This window comes from Theropithecus gelada, chromosome 2 (assembly GCF_003255815.1).
Source record: "Theropithecus gelada isolate Dixy chromosome 2, Tgel_1.0, whole genome shotgun sequence".
Classification (NCBI taxonomy): Eukaryota; Metazoa; Chordata; class Mammalia; order Primates; family Cercopithecidae; genus Theropithecus; species Theropithecus gelada.
This window is the reverse complement of record NC_037669.1, coordinates 135,321,042-135,342,412: the sequence shown is the minus strand read 5'-3', so window position 1 is coordinate 135,342,412 and position 21,371 is coordinate 135,321,042. Positions and strand designations below refer to the sequence as shown.

Genomic DNA, 21,371 nt, shown 5'->3' with positions numbered 1-21,371 from the left:
GTACTGGAAGAACACACACACACACACACACACACACACACAACCATGTGAAGAAGTCCACGTTGAGAAAATTAAGACCTCCTACTAATAGCCAACATCAGTTAGCCAGCCCTATCAGTGAGCCACCTGGAAATGGATGCTTCAGCCCCAGTCAACCTTTGCAAACAACCTTGCAGTCATGACTGTATCCTCATGAGAGATCCTGAACTGGAACCCCGGCCTACCAATTTGAGTCCAAATTCTTAACCCACCACTGTGAGAAATAATAAGTAATTATTGTCGTTTTAGGTCACTGTGTTTTGGAGGGATTTGTTACACAGCATTAGATAACACAGACTTCTGCCACTTCTCCTCCCCTACCCCTGATGGGAAAAACAGGACTCTGTTGTAATGTGTACTTCCCAGGCTTTTGTCCCTCAAAGTCTCCCTCCATTTCTGAGAGTTCCCAGAAGGGAGGTGACTGCCACAGTGAAATCCCTCCCACCATGTGCCATCACCTTCTCTGAGGATCACCATCCTCTGGGCACTGCCCTCACTTCCGCAGGGATCAGTACCCAGTGACTGGACTGTCCTCCGGCTCCCAAGTCTCCTCCATAGCCGCTCTCAAGTTCCCAGAGTTCAGGCCTCATGGACTTTTGTGAGCCCAGGGCTCACTGTGTCCCCTGCAGTAATGGGGCTTCTTCTCTTCCTCTTTCTGTTCTATCACTTTAAACTTTGACTTGCCCAGGAAGTTTGGACTATGTAATTTTGTACATTCTAAATGACGTCTTGGCAGTCCATCTTGGTCATGATCTTGTTCATCATTGGAACTAATAGCATTTTCTTTCACACAGAGTTGCCTAATATAATTTTTTGTGAAGATGGAAACATTCTGCATCTTTCAGTATACAGATTCAATAGAGTAGCCACTAGGCACATGCGATTACTAAGCATTTGAAATGTGACTAGTCTAATATAACAATTGAATTTTCAGTTATATTTAGGTAGCCACATGTGACTAGTGGGCTTCTGCATTAAACAGCACAGCTTTAGATGCAGTGGTTGGCAAGTAAAAAACTTTCTCTTGACTGGATTTTGCAATAAGATAAATGTGACTTGAGAGCAATGCTTTAACAGCAATGTTTTACCCAATTTTAACAAAAGTGGCTCTTTCAGTTATTTCAGTACCTCCTCCCGTCTCCTTCACAGGACTCAAATAGGAGCCCAGGGCTGACTAATCCCACCATCCTCCAGACTTGTCCACACACAACTGAAGCCCAGTGACGGCTGTGACTCTCTTTCAAGTCTGCTATAGCTACAATCAAACCTAGAGTCTCAGGGTAGGAAAGGATGTGGAAGCATGTGGAGTCCACACTTCCACAGGCCCTTCGCTATTTATGATTCTGGAATTGTTTACTGGGCAGTCCCAACTCAGCAGCACATAAACAAAATGGCTTTACTTTTTCCAATCACTATCTTCCAATTTGATTTGCTCCTAAAAATAAAAAGCAAAAGTCTTTTCCCTTAGCACATTGTAGACAGATTCCTTTACTCTTGTCACTTTCAAATGCTAAACTGAGGTTGGTTCACTCTAAAACCTCTTTCTCGTATCTAATTCAGAATGCTCTTTGGCCTACTTCCCTCACTTAGTTTTACAATCCTCCAGGTGTTGGAGTGGGAAGGTGTAGGAAAGAGGGGACCACACCATTCCCTGATGTGGAAGATCCAGCTTGAAAGGACGTCTTCTGCCACTTCTCAGCAACGCTCTGGTGGCACACCCCACAGCCTATTGTTTCTGGGTCCCTATGCCCAGTGGGCAGGCCTCTTGGGTAGATCTTGACAAGACAGTTCAAGACTCATACTTTCTCCAGGTGCAAACCATTCCTCGGCTGCCCTCTCTCTTCAGTTCACTTTCTCCTGCTCAGGTAGGCAAAGGGGAAACCTGCAAGTCCATAGCTGAAGCAGATGTCCAGCTGGGGAATGAGGTGCTGCTCTCCCCTTCTTGCAGCCCCTCCCCCATTTCTTTTGCCTTGGGGCAGGAGTGGACAGTGGGGAATAGGGAGCCTCTTCCTACTGTACACTTTGTCCAAGGCTGTTGGCCTAGATGACTTCTTTCCGCTCTTCTCCACACAGAAGGAGCAGTGAGGTGGTAGGGATAGGAGCAGGGCTGACTGTGGAAGCCTAGGGAAATAGTATCTGGCCCTGGTTTCTGAGAGCTCTCTTTTGAATGTGAGGCATTTAGCACCTCTTCTTTTCAGCTAGGACCCTAATACCAGGTCCAAAGCAGCAGAAAAACTCATTCCACCAACCGTACTTATTATCTTGGGCAGGAAGTGTGGATCTTGGTACTTATTATCTTGGGCAGGAAGTGTGGATCTTGGTACTTATTATCTTGGGCAGGAAGTGTGGATCTTGGTAAGCTGCTTATCGTCTTGGGTGAGCTCCTGGTAGAAGGGCTGTAGGCAGAAGCCGGCTTTGGTGGGGCATGTCTGAAGATCAGAAGCTGGACAGAAACCCCAGCACCAGGAGTAGCTCCCTGGATTTTCAGGCAGTGTCACCCCTGTTCTGGGGTCCTCACATTGGGCAATGACTGCCCTGCTGCCTTGCTAGGCCAGGAGGACGGGCTCCCAGCATGCTGGCCCAGGCCTGAGGGTAAAGTTCTTGGCTTCCTTTGTTGACTCACAGGTGGGTGGTGGAGGAAGTTCCAGCCTAAAGTGGCCTTACCCCTTGGGATCACAGACACCAGGGGCAGTTGAGTTTCCCTGGTGAAGCAAACCTTGAAGGCGGGGTCTAGGGGGCAAAGCAAGAGGGTGGGTGCTCTGCTGGGCCTGCTGCCATGGAGGACTGGCACAGCGGTAGTTCACAGCAATTCTTGGGAATGGATTATTCTCCAGTGTCACACTCTGTATCTGGCTCTTGCACATTATTAGGCCGAATGCCAAGCTAATGCCATTCTTAGTGACCTGCACAATCAATCTTTGTGCACAGATGCCCGTGGAGGCTAATGGGAGTGGTAGCTCAGGCCAGGTTCTAGCATCTACTGCCTCCCCTTGACCTAAACCACTATCCTGTCCCAGATATGCAAACCCTGTTCCCATCTACCCAAGAGGAAAACAGCTCCTCTGTCTTTCCTTTTTTCTTTCTCTCTCTCTCCTTCCTTTCCTTTTTAGACCCAGGATAGTAGGGACAGCTCACTGCATACCTACTATTCTCAAGGAAGCTTGCTGCATTGATTCTAAGGTGGTAGAAGTATCTTGTACTTCTCCCACTAAAGAACAGAAAAGAAAAAAAAAGAAAACATAAATTAAATCTCCAGGACATGGTTCTGATAGAGTACCTGCTCCCCGTGTACAGAGGAGAAAGAGAAAGAAAAAAGCACCATTGCTCTTAAAACATTAACCTCAAATCGGCTTTTGGCAGTCTTTTTGTAGACTGAATATGTCCCCATTCTCAATACCATCTGTTCTCACACACCTGCAGCCTTTAACTGGGCCAAACACTCCTATGACAGGTGAAAGATGACCACACACAACACAGCCTGTGAAGGAAATGGGGTTTCTTTAAACTCACTGAATTCTGAAACTTACTTATAATTCGTAAGGAAAACATCCAAAATGAGTGCATAATAAAAATTATATAATATGATTGCCTTGTCTCTTTATTAAAAGGAAGATATAGAAGCTGAAAGCTGGGTCAGCCTTTCCTCCACTCCCTCAACTGAATTGCTTTTTCCTTGTGGTTTGACCAACTTTTAGAAGACTTCCTTTTTTTTCTAAAAAAAAAACAAAAAAACTATTGGTTCTTTTTTTTCCCCCTTTTCTTATTTATTTATTTATTTATTTATTTATTTATTTGTTTATTGAGACGGAGCCTTGCTCTGTCGCCCAGGCTGGAGTGCAGTGGCGCGATCTTGGCTCACTGCAAGCTCCGCCTCCAGGGCTCACGCCATTCTCCTGCCTCAGCCTCCTGAGTAGCTGGGACTACAGGCGCCCACCACCACGCCCGGCTAATTTTTTTGTATTTTTGGTAGAGACGGGGTTTCACTGTGTTAGCCAGGATGGTCTCCATCTCCTGACCTTGTGATCCACCCACCTTGGCCTCCCAAAGTGCTGGAATTACAGGCATGAGCCACTGTGCAGCCTATTTATTTATTTATTGACAGAGACTCACTCTGTGCCCAGGCTGGAGTGCAGTGGCGCGATTATAGCTCACTGCAGCCTCAAATTCCTGGGCTCAAGCAATCCTCCCACCTCAGCCTCCCAAGTCGCTGGGACCACAGATGTGTGCCACCACACCTAGCTTCTACTGGTTCTTAAAGACGAGGTTTTGCTCACTGCACTCAAGGTAACATTTTAATTAGAATTGTGGTGGCAATTTAGACTATTCATTTTCTCATAACAGAGTCATGAAGCAGTATTGTTCCATTGTATTTATGAGAACATTGAGGCACAAAAATTTAGGAACATTTCTCCAAGGTTGTTATAGATGAATTGACCTAAGACTTTAAGTCATCACGCTGCCTCATATATTTAGGCAGTTCTGCCATGTTGCCTTTCTGATAGGCTGTTTCCCTTTAGTTCTTGACGCCAACTCCTTTACCAATATTATAATTTTGTGTTATCTGATGGTAGGTTTAGAATGATAAGCATATTAACCGAAAGTGTCACTTTTTTTTATAGTGGCTTAAAAAAATATGTAGGTAAAATGTGCCCAGAATTTTGTCTTAATTTCTATATATTGTTTCAATTATCTTATTGGCAAATCTTATTTCTAATGCTTGTTTTAAATGAGTCCTTACTAGCCTCTTGGAAAAAACATGGAAAGGGGTAATAGTTTTAAGTTACCGCATAAAATCCTCTTCTCAATGTTTAACTTTTATATGAAGGGATCTTCTTTCATGCTGTGTTTCATATATATTACTACTTGGTCTGTGTGTTCTAGAATTATTTTCCTAGTTTTTTATCTTTGTTTCCCTTAGAATCACCAAGATTCCCCTCTTTTTCTACAGATACATAGCCAACTGGCTTCTCTCATTGTTTCTTTTTAGAAGTATTTTCTTCTTTCATCCTTTGGTCACAGGCAGCACTAACATCACACATCACACAGAAAGTAAACGTTAGTACTCCCTGAGTGCTTGAAGGCCTCAAACATGTAGGCCAGCAATGTAGGCGGGAGTTTGTCATTCTTGATCACAGGAGTAGGAACCTAAGTTGGCCCTCAGCAGCCCTGTGTGCAGCAGCTCTGGGCAGCACTCGTACGCCTGTCCACTTCCCTAGAAACTGGCAGCACTCTCTCCTTCCCTTTCACCAGAAGCCTCTTCATGTGGCCACTAGGATGTGCTACTTGAGGAGCATAGTGCCAGCATTTGCTTCTGGTGAAGGCCTCGGGAAGCTTATATTCATAGCAGAAGGCAAAAGGGGAACCAGTGTATCACGTGTGAGAGAGGAAAGCAAGGGAGGGTTGGGGGAGGGGCTGGGCTCTTTTTAACCAGCTCTCATGTGAACTAATAGAACATAGATCAAGAAACTCACTCATTACTGTTGGCATGACACCAAGCCATTCATGTGGAATTTGCCCCCGTGATCCAAACACCTCCCACTAGGCCCCACCTTCAGCACTGGGGATCACATTGCAACATGAGATTTGGAGGGGACAAATATCTAAACCACATCACCAGGTCTATGGACCACTGGAAATTCAGCCCTCTCTCCAATCCCCATTTTACACATGAAGCCCAGAACAGGAACATGACTTTTCCAGTATCTATGGCCATTTAATGGCAGAACTAGGATGCAAAATCTCCCAACTTATTGCTCCATCCCTTTTTTCTAATAAGACACAGAAATAATGTACTAGAACTATGCTTAAGGGGAGAAAGGTGTTCTACCAACATAATAATAAGAGCTAAAGTACTGAGCAAATGTTCAATGTCAGAGTAAAAGGAGTAGCAAGGGTAGGGATATACAAGGCCAATCACCAGGAATATTGTAGAGGTTTGAGCCCATGTTCCCCACGGCCAAGTCTGAGTTTACATGCACACTCAAAAACACCAAGGCGAGGCATTTTACACAGAGAAAGGTAAAATGACCCAGATACAGAAAAAAATTGCCTGGTGTTTTTTTCCAGCAGGAACCCCTGCTTCCTCCTCTTTACCTTCCAAGCTTTGGACTCGTCCTGAGGTGTAGAGTTTGATGAATTCACTGTGAAGATTTAGAGGCCCAGAGCCAAGGACATCATTACAACTCCTGTGTTCCCAACACAGAGCACAAAAGTGAGGGTAAGAATGTGTGATGCAGGTGTTTTTTTGTGTTAAAAAACAGTAATAAAACAAAACAAAAACTCCAGGGAGGCCCTGAAGGAAAGAATATTTTAGGTCAAAAATTACGAAAAGCTTGCTAAAACTCAGTCATTTCTCTGATGATCTAGGGAACTTACTTCCTTGCCACATTCAGATCTCTTTTTTTTTTTTTTTTTTCATAGCAATGCAGTAAGACAGAAACTATACTCTGCAGAACAAGTTCATGTCGATCTTTTGGATTGTCTGTCTTGCTTCTGTGCTTTAAGAAATTATCTCAGTAAACATAGAAGGCAAGCAGCATGACTGGCCTTTTCCCTAATTTGATTCAGCCCTCAGCATCACTGCTAGTAAGGAATAGGATCCTTTTTTTAAACCCTTCAGATGGCACCAGGGCAAATTCCACAGTGCATTCATGAGTCAAGGGACAGTATCTCCATGCGAGAGAGGTCTGCCTGGCTGGAATTTCTAGATGGCTTTCCCACTATAGGAATCCAAGCAAACCATTGTCATTCTTCCCTCTCTAGCAAGAGAAAAGAAAATCTCAGCCTTTAGAGCATTTGTTCTGGCTCAAGAACATGGGTTTTCTTTCCTGGAAACAAGGACTGGCTCAGTGAGACCTCGAAAGTTGGTGCTTTGTGGTGTTGCCAAAATGCCTATTTCTGGCAAGCAATGGGAGGAGGTGCTACTTGAGGGAATCTTGATGCCCCTCAGAATGAAACAACACATTCATTATTTAATAGTTATTCAGCATCAGAGAAATGTTAGCCCAAGAAAAGGCTGAACTTAGACGACTTCACTAATAAGAGTATTTTAAGAATTATAAATAGAAATCACACTACATTAAATAGTTCGTTTCTAAGCTGAGTACAAGATAAATTGGCTGACAGGCTGAAGAGGGAAATAAAGAACTTAGTTGTGGATTCACAGTCTTGTGAATGAGTCTGTAACTGGTAGCACTGGGTGAGCCCGTTTCCTGTGCCCTCCATCCTAAGGCCTCACAAGCACCTTAGCACCTGGATACTCCTAGGACTTCTCTGTTACCAGCCTCATGTGCTGGCAATCACTGAGGCAATAGTGACATTGACCCAAATAAAGGAGTCAGAACCATGATATGGCACATAATTCAGTATCTTCCAGGCCTCAACAATAACCATTTTGTATCCATAACTTCTCCTAAGAGACTTTATTGCCCAAGTAATCACCACTATAGCAGTTCTCTAAGATCCCTGGGAAGGCCAAGGCTACTTCAGGTGGTTCATTAGATCAATCTACTTCCATAATCACACCAAGATGCCATTTACCTTTTTCACTGTATTGACACCTGCACTGATGATGTCAAAGCAACGGTGATGAAAACTGCTGATGCCTTAGCATATTTCAAGGCAGTAGCACCAAACTATATTAATAGCTATTGTATTCTTTACTGCCACTCATGTCATAGTACTCAAGAAAAAAACCCGCCAGTTTCATTTAAGAGTGTCCTCAATGAAGCTGTGAAAACTACTCATTTTATGAGATCTCAACCCTGAAGCATACATGTTTCTAATACTCTGTGTTATGAAATGGGAACATGCATAAAGCACATACATCTGTTGCATATGAAAGTACAATATTTGTCTCAAGGAAAAAGCACTTGTGCAGTTGTTTGTGTTACAAGCTAAACTAGCCGGTTTTGTCATGGAACATCACTTTTACTTGAAAGAATAGCTGGGAGACAAACTACAATTACTCATACGTGGGTATTTGCCAGGCATTTATTGATTGAATAAATATGGTACTATATTCAGTATAACAATGAATGCTTTTGGTTGCAAGGAACAGAAATGACTTTAACAGTAAAATAGTTACATCTCATAACTAGAAGTCAAGAGACAAAAGAGCTCAACAATGTCATAAGATCCAGGTGCTTTCCGTCCCTCTGCTGTGACCCCTCAGTGTTGGCTTTCCTTGTGTTGCAGGTAGCAAGACAGAAGCAGAATGTCCAAGGCATCATGTTTAGGCAGGACAATGTACTGAGACATTTTTTTTCCCCCTTCTGTGGCTTTCTCTTAAGGAAGAGGACACTTTTTCTAGATTGCCCCTGCAGACTCACATTTTATTGACCTGAATTTGGTCACATGTCTACCCCTAAATTAATCCCTGACCAGGGGAATGGGATATGCCTTTGGACTACTCAGTCCCAATATGGGGTCTAAAGGTGGGATCAAGCTTCCCTGAGCAAAGGCCTGGTGGGTGAAGGGCTGATCACCCTTCAAAATAAAATTTGGGCTTTGTTAACTAGGAAGAAAAATGGGAGACTAGAAGAAACCTGCAGGCAATCACACAGGGACCACTCCATTCAGTAAACGAAGGTCTAGAACAGTGGTTACCAAATGCGAGTCGGCAGCCAGGCTACAAAGGAATCACCTGGGAGCTTGTTAAAAATATAGCTCAAAGTGTAATGTGCATATGAATTGCCTGAGGATCTTGTTGAAATACATATTCTGCATTTGCAACAAGCTTCCAGATAATATAACAACTACTGGCTTATGGACTACACTTTGAGTAAGAATGATACAGACCTTCAAATTACTGACTCAGAATCTCCCAAGTGATCCTGGTTTGAGAACTGGGTTCAATGTGGTGAACATCAACAATGTACAAGATTGGTATTCATTCATTCATTCATTCATTCACTCAATAAGTATTCATCGAAACCAAGCCCTGTGCTTATTGCTGAAACTACAAAGCATCCACATACTATTGGGGAAGAGGAGTGGGCTGACCTGGATACAGATATCTTTAATGTCAAGTGAGAAGGGCTCCAGCAGAGACATGCACAAAGCATTCTTCCATCTGATCAAGGAGCAAGGAGTGACCTAGTAGTGAAAGTGGGCTTGACGGGAGAGGTTTCACAGAAGAGCAGAGGACACTGGAGCTGAGCTTTCCTTAGGTGCCCAGAGTCAGACAACGTATGTGCAAGACAGCCTGGAAATATGAATGAGCCAAGTACATTCAGAGACCAGTGAGAATGTCTCTGTGGCTTATGTACAGGCTGAGATGGGGTGGGGGAAGGAAAAATTAGGCTGAGGCTAGATTGTGAGAGGCCTTGAATGCTGCATTAAATCACTCTATAGCAACTGTTCTCAACCTTGACTACACTTGGGGAGCTTTTAAAAATCCTGATGCTGGCCAGGGACTGTGGCTTATGCCTGTAATCCCAGCACTTTGGGAGGCTGTGGCGGGTGGACTGCTTGAACTCAGGAGTTCAAGACCAGCCTAGGCAACACGGTGAAACCCCATCTCTACAAAAAAATACAAAAATTAGCCTGGTGTGGTGGTGTGTGCCTGTAATCCTAACTACTTAGGGGGGCTGAGGCAGAAGGATCTCTTGAACCTGGGAGATAGAGCCTGCAGTGAGCCAAGATTGCACACTGCACTCTAGCCTAGGCGACACAGTGAGACTGTCTTAAAAAAAAAAAAAAAAATCCTGATGCCCAGACCACACCCTAGAGCAATTAAATTCTACTTTCTTTAGGGGCAGAGGAGGGAGGAAAGTAGGCATCGGTACCTTTTAGAGGAGGTGATCCAGCGTGTTGCCAAAGCTGAGAACCACAGCTCTACAAGAACTAGTGCCTGCCCAACCTGTTTGCATAGAGCGTGTTCTTCAATAAGGATAGAGCCCTTCCTTCCTAAATGTACTTTTCATTTCCATTTGATATTCAAAATCAGAATTACTAAAAAGGGTTTTGGCCTGAGAGGTCATGTGATGGGCACTGAAATGGAACTCCTCTGCACAAGGGCCTGTGGGATGCAGGCAGATGAAGCTGCCCTTTGTTCCCCTGCCTGCATTGGTGAAAGCTGATCCCCGTGAAGCCGCTGTCACTGGGCAGAGGGCACGTTTTTCTCTCACTAGCCTAGACCACAGGGATCTTTGACTAGAAATATCTGCAAAGTGTTTACCGAATGAGAACACATTTCATCACCCCCCCTCCTTTTCCTAACTGAATGCCTGTTCAAGAATTTGGGTATATTTTTATTTGATAAGATGCAAAGATGAACTGTCCACATTGTGAAGGCTGACAGAATACTCTTTTTGTAGGTGCTTCACAATATGAATTTGAAATGCTCGCTCTTGTTTTGATCTCTGTACTCAGGTGCCGACATGTTCTAGTTAGAAGTTGTCCCTTCTCTCATTTATCAGCATTAAGGTTCCTGAAATAATCTTTCAAGTGTCCAAATGTTGCCATAAAATGCTCGTCACTGTTGTCTCCTCAAGTTGCTGAATTTCTGGGGTGTTTTGAATTTTTAAAATATATTTTAAGCACTTCAATATATAAAACAAACATAACTTTAAAAAGAAACAAAAAGCAGCACTCTAAACTTGTTTACCATCTACCTCAGGCCCCCAGTTTTCAGTCAATAAATTATTCAACCCCCCCCCACCCCAACTTCAGTGGAATGGAACACGCTCTTCTGCTGTGTGACAATGGAGAAAGGAGGTTGACGTGTGCAACTGCCACAGCCCCCCAGCTTCCTGGGAATACCCGCCTGACTTTGGGCAGACATTGATGTGGCCCTAATGACTATTTTGACTGTGTTCTGTTTTACAGCTCTACCCAACACACAAGAGGTGAAGTACTGCTTTGTTTTCAGAATTAAACTGTCTCCCAGGAAGCCTTCTGGGGTCCCCTTTGCTTTTCCTTGGAAAGGCTCCAGATAAGCGGCAGGCTGTTGTTCCTCCACAGCAATTCACAGGCTTACTTTTCAAATAATTCACCCAGTCTCTTCCCTCCATGATAGGCCAGGCTTTCCCCACAATCACATGATGTGACCTGTAAAGAAAAATAAAACAAACACTTATCTGGAGTTCTGACTCAAAGAACTGGATTCTATGGAAATTACAGGCTTTTGCTCTGGCTGTACAGATGTGACTAGGAATCCATGCCATGGCTAATGCAGGAAGGGAACTGGCCTCCATGTGCACAGGCCTGCCAGTGTGTGGGTGGCCCAGGATGAAGCCAGCCCCTCCTGGGCAAGCCTCAGCTGGGTTTGAGTCTCCCAGCAGGAGGCCTGGGACTCACACCTGTCCACTTATAATGTGACAGCCCCCACCACTAAACTTGCATTCACACAGCCCCAGAAGACGGACTGTCTCCAGTATCCTCACTTGTGTGGTGGCCTCTCATTCCTGTGGCCACTTTAACAGAGCTTGGCTCACCCAAGACCCTGCTTGGACACAAACAAGCTGGCCTTTGATGACAGGAAGGGAATGGAGATTCCCTCAACGTCGGAGTTTTAATCTTGGTTCTGGGGCACATTACCTCCCTTTTTGTGGATCGCTGATTGCTTTCAAAACACCAGGAATCATTTTACCTTACAGGGCTGGTGTGTGCTATGATTAATTTAGCTAAGGCTCTTAGAAAACAGTAAATGGTGAGCAGCCCTGTTAGTTCCCTTTTTAGAAAGCACTTTAACACCCCTGGGCAGCTAGTTTGATGAGAAGTGCTACTCACCGTGACTCTCATGCACATTCCTTTTTCTTGACTGATTCTCGAAAGGCTTTTCAGTCCCTCTGATAAAAATGCACTGCTTCCAAATGAGTCTAAAAATTAAGCAGGAATACAAATTTTATCTTTAAAAAAATCAATCCTAATTTCTAATGAAGGAAAAAGAAGAAATAATTTCATGCTAATTAGGAGGGAGACACATAGCCTGCATTTTGGAGATAAATAGGACAAGCGTTTGAGTTTAAAGTTTAACTGGAAAATGTCTGCCTCAAAGGAAAACTCAATTTGAAGAACTTGCTCACAGCCTAGGGATCTCACTCAGCCATTCTTACCCTTTCCCCTTCTCTTTCCTTTCCTCTCCCACCCCCTCTTTCAATGCCGAACCCCACAGGCCACGGGAGTGAGTCTTTACAAGACGCATTAGTACATCTTGGGTGGTGCCGAAAAGCAGGGATTACACATGCTGGAGACAGTTTGGCAGCGGATGTGCCTTAACCCAGCTCTGCGGATTCCACATTCTTCTCCTGGAGGGGAGCAGTCTCCGCGGTTGCCTGAAATCCCATACTGCCAGCAGCCAGGGGTTCAGCAAATGCCTGGGGAGCTGAAGGGTTTTCTGGAAACCTGTCCAATCTCTGCCTCTTTCTCTGGGGTTGCACAAGGATGTGCCAAACTCATCCCGTTTGATAGTTTTAAAATTGCCTCTTACATGTGTTTTTAATTTTTATGTAATAAAGGAATGAATGCTTTATAATTAAAGACCAGTTGGTGATTAAAATCAGTTTCGTTGATGACTAACAAACACAAATAAAACCAGATATAAATCTTTATGAGATCTGTGAGGCCCACAGCAGCGACAATTCCTCTTCTCCTGACCACGTTTTCTCTGAAGCAGCGAGTCGCTCCACTCTCCCCCAGCTTTGTTTTGGCCTAGTAATTCTCTGTGGCTTCTACAATGGCCTATCCTTTAACCTCCTGTTTTTGATTACCAACTAGTGTTTATTTTAAATGTAGTTACTCGCCAATTAAATAGAAATTAGCTACATTTACAGACAGGATTCCTGATTACTGCTTCTTCCTTTGGCAACTATTCGTTCTTCTTTAGGCAGTCCTGAAAGGAGAAATCCCAAGGTCCAGATCACTTTGCCAGGGCACCTTAGGGTAGCTACCTGTTAAGTCCAGAGTTGAAGGAAGTAGGGATCAGATGCTCTCTTCCCCCACTGGGACCTGGAGCAAGCTGGGCTGTCACTGGAGATGTTTCCTGTTGTAATTCAGTTAACCATTTTTTTTTTTTTTTTTTGATGGAGTCTTGCTCTGTCGCCCAGGCTGGAGTGTGGTGGTGTGATCTTGGCTCACTGCAACCTCCACCTCCCGGGTTCAAGCCATTCTCCCACCTCAGCCTCCACAGTAGTTGGGATTACAGGTGCCTGCCACCACGCCCAGCTAATTTTTGTATTTTTAGTAGAGACAGGGTTTCACCGTGTTGGCCAGGCTGGTCTCAAACTCCTGACCTCAAGTGATCCACCCGCCTCGACCTCCCAAAGTGCTGGGATTACAGGAGTGAACCACCATGCCCGGTCAACCCATTTTTGATTCAAGACAGACTCTCCTACCAGTAAGCCAGGCTTATTTCACAGAAGGAGGAGGAAGAGGAGGAGTTGGGGGAGGAGGAGCGGAGCATAGGTGGGGAGAGGAGGAGGAGGAGGTAGAGGAAGAAGAAGAGAAAGAAGGAGGAGGAGGAGGAGGAGGGGGAGAAGGGGAAGAAGCCATCTTCAACTTTTCTTTGTTTTTTAGGGCAGCTGAAATCCATCTTCCTTTTCACCCAAACACTGATACAGCTGCCTGTTTGGGTGAAGGAGAGGTTCCCTTTCTGGGTTGGGTAGAGCACATAGGCTATAGCAGTCAGCATCAGGGAACAGCCAATATGTAGGCTTAATATTTTTAAATCAAAGCCATTGTGCTAATCACCCAGATAGTCTGATATGGATATCATTTATTCTAAAATGAGAACAAGAGACACATCTATGACAGAATTCATTAGTGTGATCCTTTTTCATTCCCAACATGTGCTTCTGCAGATTGAATAATGTCTATATCAATTCTATAGGTTGTATTTCAATGTATATTGCTTCTTCATAAGGAAATATCTTCTCCCGTTGCTATAGTTTGAATATTTGACCCCTCCAAAGCTCATGTTGAAATTTGAGCCTCAGTGTTGGAGGTGAGGCCTGCTGGGAGGTGTTTGGGTCAAGGGGGCAGGTCCCTCATGAATGGCTTGGTGCCATCCTCATGGTAGTAAGTGAATTCTCACTCTATTAGTTCTCACAAGAGCTGGTTGTTCAGAAGAGCCTTGCCCCTTCCTCCTGTGTCTCTTGCTGGCTCTCTTGCCTTGGGATCTCTGCACACAGCAGATCCCCTTTGCGTTCCACGGTGAGTAGAAGCAACCTGAAGTCCTCAACAGAATCAGATGCTGGCACCATGATTCTTGTACAGCCAGCAGAACCATGAGCCAAATAAACCTTTTTTCTTTATAAATTACCTAACCTCAGGTATTCCTTTACAGCAACTCAAAGATGCTTACAAGGGTCAATTAACTTTGTTTATAATAGCAAAGAGTGGAAAATTGCCTACAGGCACAATAGTAAGTGATTGGGATTGGTTAAATAAAGTAAATTACACATTCATTTAATGAAATACAGTTCAGCCATTAAAAATGGAAAGAAAGGACTTCCACTCTGTAGAGAGATAGAAGGGACATCATTCTTACACTTACAATGAAGGTCACTGAGTTAACTTCAAATTCAGAACTTTTTTTGAACTTATTAGAGAGCTAAAGTGTCAGAAGAAACAACGGGCTCAAAATCTGAAGGCACAGAATAGAGCTGGTGTTGGAGCATCTTAAAAGTTTTGTCCACAGTTTCCAGCCTGGAGACTGGGACATGGGGGCTTATGGCACCAGGTTTCACTGGGGCAGGTCCGGTGCTGTTTTCCAGTTACTTAGGGGAGCTGAAGGGTTTTCTGGAAACCCTTATTTAGTTGACCCTTACACAGGTCAGCTTACTTCTTCCCCATCCCTTTCAGGGAAGTTATATGATTAATTTGTAACATAGTAAAATGCATTTATCACAATCTGCATTCCCTCTTTTCTCTCATATCCTGGTTGAGGTTTTGTTGTTGTTGTTTTAATTTTACTTTAAGTTCTGGGATACATGTGCAGAAAGTGCAGGTTTCTTACATAGGTATACATGTACCATGGTGGTTTGCTGCAACCCATCATCTAGGTTTTAAGCCCTCTCTCCCCTTGCCCAACAAGGGAGGGAGACAGACCCCCGACAAGCCCCAGTGTGTGATGTTCCCCTCCCTGTGTCCATGTGTTCTCAGTGTTCAACTTCCACTTATAAGTAAGAACATGCAGGGTTTGGTTTTCTGTTCCTGTGTTAGTTTGCTGAGAATGATGTCTTCCAGCTTCATCCACGTCCCTGCAAAGGACGTGATCTCATTCTTTCTTATGGCTGCATAGTATTGCATGTTGTATATGTGCCACGTTTTCTTTATCCTGGTTGAGTTTTAAAAAAAATTTACATGCAATAAAATTCACTTCTTGTGGTATAGTTCTATCAGTGTTGGCAAATGCACAGAATTGTACTATGGATCACTATAATTCTATACATAATAATTCCATGACCCCAAAGTTTCCTTGTGCTACTCCTTCATAGACAACCCACCCCCCAACCCCTGATCCGCTACCTACTCATCTGTTTTCCTCCCTATAGTTTTGCTTTTCCCAGAGTGCCATATGAATAAAATCAAATAATTCTGGGTCTAGCCTCTCAAAATGCAGGTAAGATTTATCTGTGTTGTTTTGTGAATCAATTGTTCATTCAGGTTTACTGCTGGTGGCATTCCATTACATGTATGTACCACAGTTTGTGGTACGTCTAGGTTGTTTCCAATTTTTAAATCAGCTACAAATATTTACCTATAGGTTTCTGTATTGTAGGAGACCAGAATATGCCACCCCAAAATATGCTTCTTTGGCATATGGATTGTTTTGTGCTAATCATTTTGAGAAACTGCAGACACAGAAGAAGATCTGAAAACAGAGTAGAAGTTGCCCTTTTATAAAGGACATTTATGTCTATAAAGGAAATCTCCATTTGTAAGGGTGTCTATGAAGAAAAGGACATTATATCACTAGAGACTCTTATCAAAGGACAAGGCACCGGACTTACATCTGTGTAAGAAATCTTACCCTTGTTATCCCACTTTCCTGGGCATCTCCTTATGTCTGTCCTTCCTCCCATCCTTCCCTCTTTATTTCAGTAGACAATTGTATTTAAGCCTGAAATCAAAGCCACACCTTTGGGATTTACTTATTTCTCTGGGTATCTCCCATGTATAATAAGGTATACATGTTGTTAAATTTGTTTGTTTTCCTCTTGTTAATCTACCTTTTGTTATAGGAGTCTGTAAGAATTTGAAGGGTAGAGAGAATCTGCTCCTATAGTTTGTACATCTTTTCTTTTGTTTTGGATATATAGCTAGGCATGAGATTGCTGGGTCATATGGTAGGTATATGTTTAACTTTATAAGAAACTGCCAAACTGTTTCCCAAAGTGGCTGTATCATTTTGCATTCCTACCAGCAATGTATATGAATTCCAATTGCTCAGAATTCTCACCAGCACTTCAGATTGCCAGGCTTTAAAATTATAGCTATTCAAATAGGCACGTTGTGGGTGTTTTAGTGTGGTTTTAATTTGTATTTCCCTAATGATTACTAAAGAACATTTTTTATTATGCTTATTTTACATCTAAATATGTTCTTTTTTGTGGGGGAGGGAGGATGGAGTCTTGCTCTGTTACCCAGGCTGGAGTGCAGTGATGTGATCTTAGCTCACTGCAACCTCCGCCTCCCAGGTTAAAGTGATTCTCTTGCCTCAGCCTCCCAAGTAGCTGGGACTACAGGTGCGTGCCACCATGCCTGGCTAATTTTTCATATTTTTAGTAGAGATGGGGTTTCACTGTGTTAGCCAGGATGGTCTCAATTTTCTGACCTCGTGATCTGCCCACCTCAGCCTCCCAAAGTGCTGGAATTACAGGCGTGAGCCACCACGCCTGGCCTATATATGTTCCTTAGTAAAAACTCTGATTCAATTTTTTGTTTTGAAAAATTGGGTTTTTTGTTTTCTGGTTGTTGAGTATATGAGTTCTTTATATACTTCGAATATAAGTCCTTTGACAGATGTGATTTTAAAATATTTTCTCTTAGTTTGTGGCATGTCTTTTTTATTCTCTTAATCAAAGAACTAAAGTTTTTGCAGAACAGAAGTTTTTAAAAAATTTAATACAATTTATCGATTTTTTCTTTCATAAATCATGCTTTTGGTGTCATATCTAAAACCTGTTTTCCTAACTCAAGATTTCTCAACAGATGCACAACTGACATTTTAGACCAGACAACTATTTGTTGTGGGGACCTATCCTGTGCCTTGTAGGATGTTTAGTAGTATTCCTGGCCTGGTCTCTACACATCTGTAGTGTGCATGTGTGCATGCATGTGCAAACACACACACAGGCCCCAAGTATAACAATAAAAAATGTTGCAGACATTGTCAAATGTCTCCTGAACTACAAAGCTGACCTTTGTTCAGTGGCCTAACGCAAGGTCATATACACATTGGCCAGGCTGGTCTTGAACTCCCAACCTCGTGATCCGCCCACCTCGGCCTCCCAAAGTGCTAGGATTACAGGTGTGAGCCACTGTGCCCTTTCTCCCTTTTTTTTTTTTTTTTCCTCAAAAAAGTTTTATGGTTTTATGCTTTATGTTTAGGTCTATGATGAATTTTGAGTTAATTTTATATGAGACGTGAGATACAGGCTGGGGTTCTTTTTTGTCGTTTTAGTATGTGGACAGCTGTGGTCAAGGTGATGGTATTAGGAGGTAAGGCTATGAGAGGTGGTTAGTTAATGAGGGTCCTTATAAAAGGGAACCCAGAGAGTTCGTTGGCCTTTCTGCCATGTGAAGACACAGCAAAATAATGGTTGTCTATGGACTAGAAAGCCGGCATTCCCTAGACAGTAAATTTTCCCACACCTTGATCTTGGAATTTCCAGCTTCCAGAACTGTGAACAATAAATTTCTATTGTTTATGAGCCACCCAGTCTGTGATATTTTGTTATGGTAGCCGAGATAGACTAAAATGTAGACATTCAGCTGTTCCCAGGCCACTTATTTGAAGACACTTTCTTCTCTCTATTGACTTGCATTTGTATCATTGTCAAAAATCAGTTGACTGTATTTATGTGAGTTTATTTCTGGTTTTTCTTCTCTGTTCCACTGATATATGTGTCTGTTGTTTCTACATTACCATGGTCTTCATTACTGCAGCATTACAATAACACTTTAAATTAGGGGGTCCCCCAATATTATTTGTTTTGTGTATAAATTTTGAAACCAGCAGTCAACATCTACATAAAACGCTGCTAGAATTTTGATTGAAATTTCACTGAATCAATCTAACAAATTGGGCAGAATTAACATCTATCTTAACATACTGAATCTTCTCATCTATGAACATGGTATATTTCTCCACTTATTTGGATCTTCTCAGATTTTTCTTCAATGTTTTGTACTTTTCAGCATACAGATCCCACATAATCTGTTTCAGTTTTATACTTACGTGATTTTTGGTGCTATTATAAATGGTACTGTTATTTTAATTTTGAATTCCGGTTTTCCTGCTATTATATAGAAATACCATTGATTTGTATGCATTGACTTCATATCCTGAGACTTTATTAAATTCATTAGTTAGTTCTAGGAAGTTGTGTGTAAGTTGTTTAGAAATATCTATGTAGGAAATCTACATAGTTACGTTATCTGTGAATAGAGCTGACATCCCCTTTATTTCTATGTCTTGTCTTATTATAACGGCTAGTATTCCCAGGGTGATATTAAATGCACATTGTGAAAGAAGGTACCTTTGTTTTGTTCTCCATCTCTGAGAAAAGGTCTTCAATCATTTACCATTAAGTGTGATGTTGTGATGTTAGATGTAGATTTTTTGTAGATATTTTTTATTAATTTAAGCAACCTTCCTTCCTTCCTTCCTCCCTTCCCTTCCCTTTCCTTCCTTCCTTCCTTCCTTCCTTCCTTCCTTCCTTCCTTCCTTCCTTCCTTCCTTCCTTCCTTCCTTCCTTCCTTCCTTCTTTCTTTCTTTCTTTCTTTCTTTCTTTCTTTCTTTCTTTCTTTCTTTCTTTCTTTCTTTCTTTCTTCCTTTGTTTCCTTCCTTCCTTCTTTCCTTCCTTCCTTCCTTCCTTCCTTCCTTCCTTCCTTCTTTCTTCTTTCTTTTTCTTTCTGTTTTTAGATGGAGTTTTGCTCTTGCTGCCCAGGCTGGAGTGCAATGGCACGATCTTGGCTCACTGCAACCTCCATCTCCCAAGTTCAAGCGATTCTCCTACTTAGCTGGCATTACAGGTGTGTGCCACCACACCCAGCTAATTTTTTTTCTATTTTTAGTAGAAATGGGGTTTCACCATGTTGGCCAGGCTGGTCTTGAACTCCTGACCTTAGGTGATCCACCTGCCTCAGCCTCCCAAAGTGCTAGGATTACAGGCATGAGCCACCACACCCAGCCACAAGTTTTCTTTTATTTCTACTTTGCAAGTGGAATTTTGTCAGATGCATTTTCTTCATCTATTTTCTTCTGTAATCTGTTAATAGCTTACAATGATTGATTTTTTAAAAGTTGAACCAGTCTTACATTCCTTAGTTCATTGCCTCTTGGCCATGGTATATTATCCATTGTATATATTAAATTTTAATTTTAAAAATTAAAACATACATATACATATAAATATTTACAGAAAACTTACAGAAATTGATATATAGATATATCTATGTGTATGAGTTTGTGTGTGTGTGTGTGTATATATATATATATATACACACACACACACACACACAGATATATATCTGAACATATATCTCCAAGCTGTATCCTCTGAAAGGGGTTAGAAACAATGATATCTCGGTTAAAAGGAGAGCACCTAACTCCTAATGATACCGGTTTCTAAATACTGTCCTCCAATAATAGGAACCAGGAATCATTGGAGAACTGTCTGATTCTAGGGCCGGGGCAATGGAAACAAATATGAGTCTGGATATCTTGTGGTGTTTCAATGTAAGGAAATTAAAAAATAAATAAATAAATAAATAAATAACATAAAAAATGTGCAGGAACCAATCTGAAAAGCTCCCATGAAGCAATTTGAGCAACAAAATAAATAATAAGAGTACAATGTTAGTTTATAACTAAAAGAATAAATTAAATATCCATGATCCCACAAATAAATGAATAAATGATTAAATAAATACATAAGTGGGAGAAAGGGAAAGCTCTTTTTTAGAAAAGAATCTCAGTTATTATAAACATAGAAGGCCTGGGGGAAATACAAAAGTACCATTAAACCCCATAGTAACCATTGCTGCAGGTAAAATACGCCAAAGATTCTAAAAAGAATGGGTGAATGTTCAAGTAGAAACAGAATTTTGCATAGTCTCCAAGTATGTTTGTACGACTTTGTATGACTCTTCTTCAACTTCAAAACTATTTCTAAATAAAAAGTAAAATATAATAATAAGGGAGAGGATACTTAGTGATGTGGAAAAATGTATATGATCTATTACATTTTAAAAAGCCATTTGATTTCAATTTTATGCACCTAAACACTTATACACACACAAACAAACAAACAATTAAAAAATTAAATTTTGATTTAAAATAGCTTAAACCATTGGTATCTCTTGGTGGTGGCATAGAGTGCAACAGTAGTGATTTCAGTTTTATAGCATCATTATTATTATTGCTTATCAATATTTTCTAAAATTTTCTATCATGACCATGCATTCATATTAGAATAAGAATATATTTAAAACATTCCTGGAGGATATGTTTCATGCTTCATATTCTGCATTTTGTTGAAAACAATAGTGGGTGCTGTCAAAGTGAATTGTTGAATTGAAGCAGTGCCTTACTATTTCCTTTTGCAAAATAGATCATCATCCACCTAATTTATATTTGTATTCAGAATCTATCTTAGTGCTTTGGACAAAATACTCAGTAATAGTTGAGTTATAAATATAGGTTTTGCTCTATTTAAGTTAGTATAAAGTTAAGAACATCTGGAAAAATAACATGTATAGCGTCTAATAAATGGAAATCACAGAAAACATTTAGTGCTAAACATTATCCTAAGCACTTTACATATCTTAATTTATTAAATCATTAGCACAACTCAGAGGGGCAAGGATACTACTATTACCCTCATTTTACAGATGAAGAAACCAGGGCACAGAGATTAAGAAATCTGCACAAGGTCACACAGCTATAGCAAGTGGCAAGCAGTGATATAAAGCACTTCTATATTTATTGTTATTTAACTTCTCACAGCAACTCATTGAGTTAGGTATCTTGATCTCCAATTGTCAGATGAAGAAACTGAAGCTCAGAGAAGTAAGTGACTGGCCTAACTAAAAGTGTCAGGGCTGGGACACTTGACCTCAAAACCCTTGCTGTTTCAGCTATAACATGCTGCCTCTTGCAT

At 41.7% G+C, this 21,371-nt stretch overlaps 1 protein-coding gene across 1 annotated transcript in view; it reads right to left on the bottom strand.

Moving 5' to 3' along the window:
• Positions 1-8,009: 8,009 nt before the first annotated feature.
• The window catches only part of LOC112619384, a 69,974-nt gene continuing 56,612 nt past the window's right edge, over positions 8,010-21,371 (bottom strand). The window contains exons 3-4 of the mRNA XM_025377374.1: positions 11,773-11,861; positions 8,010-11,091 (exon numbers count right to left, since the gene is read on the bottom strand). Of these exons, the coding sequence (XP_025233159.1) occupies positions 11,017-11,091; positions 11,773-11,861 (164 nt within the window). The 3' untranslated portion in view covers positions 8,010-11,016. The remainder of the gene's footprint in view (positions 11,092-11,772; positions 11,862-21,371) is intronic.